General features: G+C 43.8%; 1 protein-coding gene across 1 annotated transcript; it reads left to right on the forward strand.

Annotated features, from left to right (window-relative positions):
* The first annotated feature begins 1,433 nt into the window (after window positions 1-1,433).
* SGO1 (shugoshin 1) lies at window positions 1,434-7,286 on the forward strand. Its single transcript, XM_040591421.1, has 9 exons — window positions 1,434-1,541; window positions 2,082-2,224; window positions 2,301-2,497; window positions 2,830-2,925; window positions 3,417-3,481; window positions 3,642-3,793; window positions 4,948-5,796; window positions 6,256-6,427; window positions 6,665-7,286. Exons 2-9 carry the CDS (start codon window positions 2,089-2,091, stop codon window positions 6,804-6,806), a joined length of 1,809 nt encoding a protein of 602 aa, XP_040447355.1. The 5' UTR covers window positions 1,434-1,541; window positions 2,082-2,088; the 3' UTR covers window positions 6,807-7,286.
* The last annotated feature ends 1,660 nt before the right edge of the window (window positions 7,287-8,946 follow it).

Here is an 8,946-nt window from a genome sequence, read left to right on the forward strand (position 1 = left end):
GAGGTGAACAGTGGCCTCAAGCCTGGCACTCCCCGGAGGAGGCTTCCCTCACGGCCTAGCTTCCCTCACAGACAGCCTTCCCTCATGCCCGGGCTTCCCTCACGTCCATGCACGGCTTCCATCAAGGCCAGGCTTCCCTCACAGCCAGGCTTCCCACACGGCCAGCCTTCCCTCATGGCCAGGCTTCCATCATGACCGGGCTTCCCTCACAGCCCGGCTTCCCTCACGGCCAGACATGGCTTCCCTCACAGCCAGGCTCCCCTCACTGCCGGCCTTTCCTCATGGCCAGGCTTTCCTCATGGCCAAGCTTCCTTCACAGCCAGCCTTCCCTCATGGTCAGGCTTCCCTCATGGCCAGGCTTCCATCAAGGCCAGGCTTCCCTCACAGCCGGGCTTCCCACACGGACAGGCTTCCCTCACGGCCAGGCTTCCCTCATGGCCGGCCTTCTCTCACAGCCAGGCTTCCCTCATGGCCAAGCTTCCCTCACAGCCAGGCTTCCCTCATGGCCATCCTTCCCTCACAGCCGGCCTTTCCTCATGGCCAGGCTTCCCCCCACGGCCGGGCTTCCATCAGAGCCAGGCTTCCCTCACAGCCGGGCTTCCCACATGGACAGGCTTCCCTCATAGCCATCCTTCCCTCACAGCCAAGCTTCCCTCACAGCTGGGCTCCCCTCACGGCCAGACATGGCTTCCCTCACAGCCAGGCTCCCCTCACACCAGGCTGCAGGCCTACCCTCAGCCACATTTATCCTATGCTTTGTGGCCTGGCTGTGCATATACCTCACGGCTCAGCAGCTGCCACCATCTTATTGATAGGGTTTTGGAACAGTTTCTTTCATAAAATAGGTTTAACTTGTAGCCTTTTTAGTATTTTCATTTCAAGCTGCAATAGCGGGAGTTAGGAGCACTCCACCAGAAACACGGCCCAGAGTGGGAAAGGCTCATCTCACTACTGTTGCAATAAGCGATTACTATTAAGTATCTAAGGTAAGTGGGTTTTATCTCCTAATTTTTCTGTTTAGTAAACAGCTGTCATTCTGCCTCTATGTCTTTGCGCTACAGCAGCTGAGGCAGTGCAGGTGAACACAGGACCGGGGGCCTGGGATGCCCTGGCAAGGACCATCGGGCGCCTCAGCCCTGAGCCCGATTTCAGCCAGAGGCCTGGTCTGGGGTGAGGGGGTAGGCCCAGGGCGGCCCACGGGACCGATGACAGCCACCGCGACCGGCCCGGAGCGAGCGCGGCTCCGCGGCGGCCGCCCCTATTCAGCCAGGGCGCAGGCGGGCGGGGCGGGGCGGAGCCTGCGGTGCCGCGCGAAAAGGCGAGACCAGGCGCGATGCCCGGATTAGCACGGCGGCCGTGTGGTGACGTCACGGCCTGTCCAACCAATGGGAGGGCGCGGCGGTGGTTTTTGAACGTCAGGGGGCGGTGCCAGCTGCCGGTTGTGTGTGCGGACGGCCTGCTGCGCTCTGCCCCCGGGGCGGCCGGCGGGTGCTGCCGCTGCCGTCGGACTCAGCTGCGCCGCGCCCTGCGGGGGCCGCCAGGTAAGAGCCGCCGCTGCTGGGCTAGTGGCTGCTGGGCTAGCGGTTGTTGGGGCTGCGTTGCCTCCGCCCGGGGCTCGGGTAGCCGCGGCTGCGCGTGTGAGGCGCCCGGCGGCGCACCCGCCTTTCTGAGGAGGTAGAGCTGGTGGGTCGGTGAGGGTGCCGTGAGGGCCTCCCCTCGGGGCTAGAGGAGCGGCAGGCCTGCTGCCGGCGCCTCGGGGACACTCCTCTCCCTCGCTGCCCGTCGTACCGGCCCATGCGAGTGTTTGGAGTCTTGGGCCCGATCTTCAAGGCGGGCACCGCTTTGCAGTTCAGATAATCGGCGACGGTGACAGCAGCCACGTGACAAAAATTGTTTTGAAAATGGCCGTAGCTGTGTATCTGTGTTCTGCTTTTCATTTCTGTGAGTCTGTTTTATGTGTGTATATGCAGCTTAAAAACACCGTAAGCTTTACTCTTGCTTTTCTGTTCCTTCCCTTTTGGCGTTGTGGAGTGTTGTGCAACACCAGCTTACCGAGTTACTTGCCATTTATATTTCCAAAGGTAGGAGATGGCAGAATACTTGAAAAAAACCTTTGAAGACAGCCTGACTGAAATAAAAGAACGAATGAAAGAGAAAAGAAATCAGAAATGGATAAAGTTGGGTAAAACTAGCCAGATCTCCACCGTAAAGTGCAAAGTAACAAGTAAGATACTTAAAATATTTTAATAGCTTTCATAACTTTTTTCTTTAAATCAAGTTGAAATACCGTTCTGTTGCAGCCAACAGCTCCAAGCAAATGAAGAGCATCCAAGCAAACAACAGAGCTCTAGCGCAGGCTTTGCAAGAAGAAAAGCTCAAACTGAGGGATGCCCAGGCTACCATTTTTCATTTACAGAAAGACTATTGTGATCTGCAGTTCCAGATGCTTGATTTGCAAAGAAATCTTAGGCACAAGCAAGCACAAGGACTTGTTGAGGTATTGCTAATAGTTTTATGATTTAGTGATGGTGAACATCAGAATCTGTACCAATCCACTGATCTTTATGATCTTCAAAGCTTCATTAAAAATTAACTCAATATGTAAACCAAATTTTTTCATATTTACACCTTATTTGGTAATTAAGTAATACTTTTTCTGGCTACTCTTTCTTCTTTAAAATCTATCTTTTGTGAATTTTTTATCTTTTTATCACAGATGAGAGTACCCATCACAGGTATCTTCCAGATGTAGTCATCTCAATACCAGTAAGGTATTGGTAGCTAAAACTAGAGTATGATAATAAGTGTTATTTTCCTTTTGTCCATTAGAATCGACTGTTGGCCTTGAATGAGGTAATTTCAAGTGTTTCTCCGGATTTACTGGGCTCAGTTGATCACCTTGGTCCAGCAAATAATTTGTGTTCTGTAAGTATAGTGAGTAGCCTTTTCCTTGGAGGGGCAGGACTTCTGTTAATTCTTCCCCTTACTCCTTCTGCCACATATGTGACTAGTTTTTGAGATTTGAGCCTTAGTTTGGAGGTATAACTAGTCCCAAAGCTCCCAGTATGACATGAGGCCCACACTGTGAGGGTGTCTAACAGGTTGTTAGTAGGTAGGACTGAGGCTCTGCTATGAGGTGGTAGGTAGGGGTACCCTGATTTTCTATAGTTTTGTGTCTTGTGCCCTGTACCATCCTCACAGTTCCTTCTCAGTCCACTGTCTGTATGATTGGGCTGGTGATGAATGTGCAGGAGCTGAGTATGTGAGATCTCACAGCACTTTGTGTTAGCCAGCCAGAAAGAAAAAGAGTAAAGGGCCTCTTAGGCCCTTCTGTGGGTAACTTGTTGTCTAAAATTTGTATATGGTGCAAGCTTGTTTCAGCTATTTAGTCACAGTAAGATTTATTTTGTTGACAGAATCAGAGTGTGCCTTCTTCAGTTCTTGAACATAGTTCCAGTGTTGCAGGACAAATACATTCAGTGTAAGTATCTTTTATTAATACCTAATTAGATTTGAAAATTCTGTTACAGTAAGCTTAATTTTCTGACTGGAAAAAGGGAAGAAATCTAGTGTAATAAAGTAGTTAATTGTTATAAAATAATTTGCTATTCAGTAAATCCTACCTTTGGTATTTTCTGTAGAGGACCTCTACAGTGTGCTGATGGAGATGATCAAGCACTTTCAAGTGGGATGGAGGCTGGTAGTGATAGAAATGAGCTGGCTCATTCCCTGTCAGAGATCTATGAGGAGTCTGATAATGCCACTTCCTTAATCACAATAGTTCCAGGCAAAGGTAACTAAAGCAAAAAGTATCAGACATTGCTCTACTCTGAATGGGGGGTGGGGGGTGGGAAATGTGTGAGTGTAAGTTTAAAATAATTAGTCCTTTTGAAGCAACTGTCAAGTGATCTTCCACTCACTGTCTTAAAGGTTAGATATTAATGTTGGGAAACTTTTTGAATGAAGATGCCTAGCAAAATGAGATAGGAATTTGAAAATGCTTTGTCTTCTATACACCTGCGATCTAGTTTCATTACCTAGCGAACAATGCAACAGAATAAAGTTAACTTTAGTCATCCATTATCATTTATGAAATCAATAATTGTTAACAAAGCAAAATGCTCAGAAAAATAAATGATCTGTTGATAACCTTTCCAAACAGAACAGTTTAGAGGAAAATACTAACGTATTGTATTGGGTCTAGCCATCCCTCATAGCAGCCTTCCTAGGGCTGGTAGCTAGAATGGTGTTGATAACCCCACCAGTGTTTTGAGCTGCTGTTGAGCAGTGCATGGACAGCATCAAGGCTTTCTCTCCAACCTCCCACCCAGCAGGCTCTGCAGGCAGGCAAGATCTTGGGAGGGGACATAACAAAGACAGCTGACCCAAATCGACCACCGGGATATTCCATACCATATGATGTCTGCTCAGATATAAAAGCTAAAAGAAAGGAGGAGGGCAAGGGGGTGTTCGTTATTTATACCACTTGTCTTCCGGAGCAGCCACTTAGTGTACTGAAGCCCTGCTTCCCAGGAAGTGGCTGAATGTCACCTGCTGATGGGAAGTAGAGAATACTGTATTTTGGGGTTCTTTGCTTCTGTGTATGCAGCTTTTGCTCTTGGTTTCATTAAACTGCCTTTATCTTGCCCACGAGAGGTTTTTTAAATCTGATTTTATCCCCCACCCTGTTCTGCTGAGGAGGGGAGTAATAGAGTAGCTTGGTGGGCACCTGGCATCCAGCTAAAGTCAACCCACCAAAAGTATACTTACTGATTTCTGTCTGGAAGCTTTGTTAAACAGAGCTTACCTTGATTGCCAAATAGTGGTTTATACAAATCTGTGGAGAAAATTCTAATAGTCTTAATTTTTGACAGGCTCATAATTTGCACAAAACCGTAATAGGTTGTTACTATTTACCTTTAATACTATTTTCTCTTCAATTACAAGGGCAAACATCTCACTTTCAACTGGACAACATAAGGTCAGAGCTGGAAAATGTTACTTCAAGTGCAGAGGGTAAATTCAGTGATGTGTTACCAAAAAGTGTGTCTACCAGACGTCGCTATTCAAAGATGAGAAATTATGATGAACTTTGCACCAGTGTCTTGGACTATTCAGAAGCACCTGGTTCAACAAAAGGGCTTTCTAAACAGGATGAAATTAGACTTGAAGGTCTAGAGCGGTGTAATGTAGAAAACACAAATTTGGATATTTCTCAGCTGAATGAAAACAACGTGGGCTCAGAGCTGGTGTTGAGGCGGACAAATTCTGAAACTGCACAGTTCAACTTAAACAATAATTCTGATCTTAAACATTCTCTGTGTAAAAGCAGAGAAGGCTCTCAAGTAAGGAAAAAGAAGCATCAGAAGGGAAAACTGGAATGGCCTAAAAATATTTCCAGACAAAGACCAAAAAAAGGACAGGATAAAGAGGCTTCCAAAGAAAAGTTGGATTTCTTGGGGGGCACCAGTGATGCTTATGACTTTAATTTTGAAGAGAGTGTCCATGTTACACCTTTTCGACAAAATAAGGTGAATGACACAGACACTGATGTGGATGACAAAGAAGACTTATCTGAAACTAATACCACTGAGTTGAGTGATGTTGAAGACGATTCAAATGATAGCCTTTATGAGCCTTACAAGAGTAAATCGAAAAAAAGGAAGAGTTCAGTGGACAAAGATACATCACCAGTCCATACTAGGCCAAGGTCTAAAAGACTTTTGGCACAGCATGAGCAGAAACTCCATAATGAAAAAGAGACTGAAAGCAATAAATTAAGTGACAAGTCTATTGGTAAGTGTAGAAAGTGTTCTGTAATTGCTATTGTTTCCTTGAGAGAAAACATTAAGGGACTTTGTTGTATTTATTAAAAAAAAAATTATACAAAAAAATCTAGATTCATTCCTCTCTGCCTTTTTCCTAATGGAAACTGGAATTAAGATATGTTTTGTTTAAGAAATTGTTTGACAATTAATACTGTATTTTAGATGTGTTCAATGGTTTATTAAAGCAAAGAACAAGATTATAAATGGAGAAGTGGAATAACAAATCACACTTTGCCTGACACTGCTTGGTGTTAATTTATTTTTCCAAACTAAACTCCTGAATATTTGTTGATCCTCTTACATATTAAGTGGAAGGTTGAAGAAAACGGTTATAGCTGAGAGTTACTTCACATCTAGTACATTCATTGACACTCTCTTTCAAGCTACTCTACCTGAATTGTCTAAAGTGTACCTAATTTCTTCCCAGGGCAACCTTCTGAGCCGTCCCGTGGTCATCTTTCTGATGTTACCAATACCACTTGGTTGCTCCCCAGCACTGGGAACACAACTACTCACCCAGAAGGTGAACAACCACGATCTCCAAAACGCAAGCGAAGCTGTACTCTTGCTGTGAACTATAAAGAACCAAGTATTGCAGCGTAGGTGTCTTACATTGTGGTTTGATATATCAAAGTTAATGACACTCCATCAAATGAAGGGTTTGAGAGGATTATTTAAATACTGGAAATAAGTTCTTAACAAAACATTCAAAGAGAGGTCTAACGTTAGTAATACAAAATAGTTCATGTGAAATTGAACTTCCTAGCTGAAAGTTAAAACTTCAAGTGACATGAGCAAAACTTAATTTTGTGGTTTTTGTCTTTTTTTTTTAATAGGAAACTCAGGAGAGGAGATCCGTTTACAGATATAAATTTCCTGAATTCTCCAATTTTCAAGCAGAAAAAAGATAATAAATGCCGTTCTCTTAAGAAAAAATGTCTGTTGAAATACAATGAGAAATTTGTTGGTTGTCATTGAGCTTTCCAGTCATGATAGCAAAACCATGCTTGCTTCAAGAAAAATCTTTAATCCAGCAAATCTTTGTTGTGTTATAATTGTATAATATATAATTTCTGTGTCTAATATTAAGTTTATCTCCTTTAAGGGATTTAGATTTTAATCCCATGGTTTGTTTTTAATGATACACAAGACAGGAGACTACTTCTATAACTAAGGTGATTCCATTTGACCTCTTGAGAAGAAGCATCCCTCTATCGTAGGTCTGTGAAATTATCAGAAATATCTGATGGAAAAGAGGGTGAATGTAACTCTATGACTTACACACCCTGCATGCAGTGACACCCTGCGTGCAGTGGTTGGCAAAGGTGAACATAAGGCACTTTAGACCAAATACTTCTGTGGGGTTTTTTTAATAACCAAGTTTGTACATATCTTGTTTATGTAATGGTTGTAGTTTCACATTGAAGCTCAAAATAAACATCTTGGTGTTTAATAACAGCTTGGCTAGTGTTCTTTTTGTGCAGTTTTGGTATTTGCTTCTACGGTAGGCATGCTGCAAGCCAGCATACTCCTTCCCCATCTTATGCAGCATAAGCATTGTTTAGAAGATAGATTATAATTTGTAATTTGATCACACAGCTGGAGCTCTCAAAAGTACCAATTTAGGGTTGGTTAGTACTGCTATGAATGCAAGTTAATCAACCACGCAGGAAGAAAGCAAGTTTATCTGTGAAAGTAGGTGAAGGGTGCTCTGCTTTTGGTGGAGTGTAAAGTAAACTGCTATTATGGAACTTTATAATAATTTTGGCCCTGCTTTGCCAAGTACCTCTACCATCTGAACTGGTACCGTTTGGTACCACAATAGGCAGTGGGCTGGAAGAACAGTTACAAACTGTCCAGCAGGAATTCAAGGTCATGGAGTATTCTAACTTTTCTTTGCTTGAGAAACATTTAAGAAGTATTATACATGAATACAAAGAGGAAAGCTACACTCAAAATAATTAGGAAAGTACAAAAATAGGTTCTTAATTTGTCAGGCAATCTTGCAAGTCTCACCTGTTCCATATCACCAGGTGTATCTCTCCCTTTCTGTAATAAAAATGTATAGTGTTAATTACACTTTACTGGTAACTTCCTACATGACTCAACAGTAATAAAAGCTGCAGCTACTGAGCGTATGCAAGTATTTGCTCACAACCCAGCCTTTGGATGTTGGAACTGAAACTTAACCTTCCATTTGTATCCTAAAATTCTAGCTCTGGGCATTAACATCTTCATTCTGACACCCTTTCCTACTATAGGAACTTAAGAATGACTTAACTTCAGGTTTGCTGCTTTTTCAGCAAACAAAACTGTAAAAGCTGTTTATCAGGGACAGAAGAACAATGGGATAGCAGAGTGGCCCAAGGCAGGCATGGTGGGTCTGGGGGTTTTTTGGACTGAGTAAGCTTGAAGAATTGCTGCAGTTCCATCACAGCTGCAGGAAGGAGTCTGAATCTAGCTCACCAAATCTAGCTCACCTAACCTGGTGTTCTTAGAAGTGTCCAGAAAACCAGCTAAGCCTCTTTTGACCAGTATTTGCTGTCCTCTGAACAGTACACATGACTATTGTGGCACAGGACTAAATCTTAGTGGGTGGAAGGGAAAAACAAATGTCTTCATAGTCTAATTGTCTGTCAGGAGTGGACAGGTGCAGGGTTTATAGTATGCGAAGTACTGCATGAGTGACATGGTGAGAGTAGCTCAGCATGGACTGTAGCCTGCCCCTATGTGTATTGTGACTTGTGAATAAAGGAGTCAAGTTGACAAAAATGAGAAAGCAGCATGAATGTGCTTTGCAGTATAAACCTGAAACTTTTGAACAGCTAAGGCAAAGAATTGTTTGAGATGCTGAGGAGACAGGAGTAACAGAACTGTAGCTCAGTACAGAGCTGGCAGTGCTACTTCAAACAGTCACAGCTTTCCATGCTGAAATCTCAGCTCAGCTTAGCACACCATTTAAGTTCCTGGTGAACTTAAAGGTTTTTTGCGTGTTTTCTAGTGTACCTGGAAGATGCACTGACTGCACGCTTGTAGACTCGCTGTGCTCAGCTGTGAAATTGCTTCAGTGTGTAATTTGCAGTGCAAGAACTAATTAATGAAAAGAGACCAAAACAAG

The sequence above is a fragment of the Falco naumanni genome, chromosome 4 (assembly GCF_017639655.2).
Source record: "Falco naumanni isolate bFalNau1 chromosome 4, bFalNau1.pat, whole genome shotgun sequence".
In the NCBI taxonomy this organism is placed as follows: Eukaryota; Metazoa; Chordata; class Aves; order Falconiformes; family Falconidae; genus Falco; species Falco naumanni.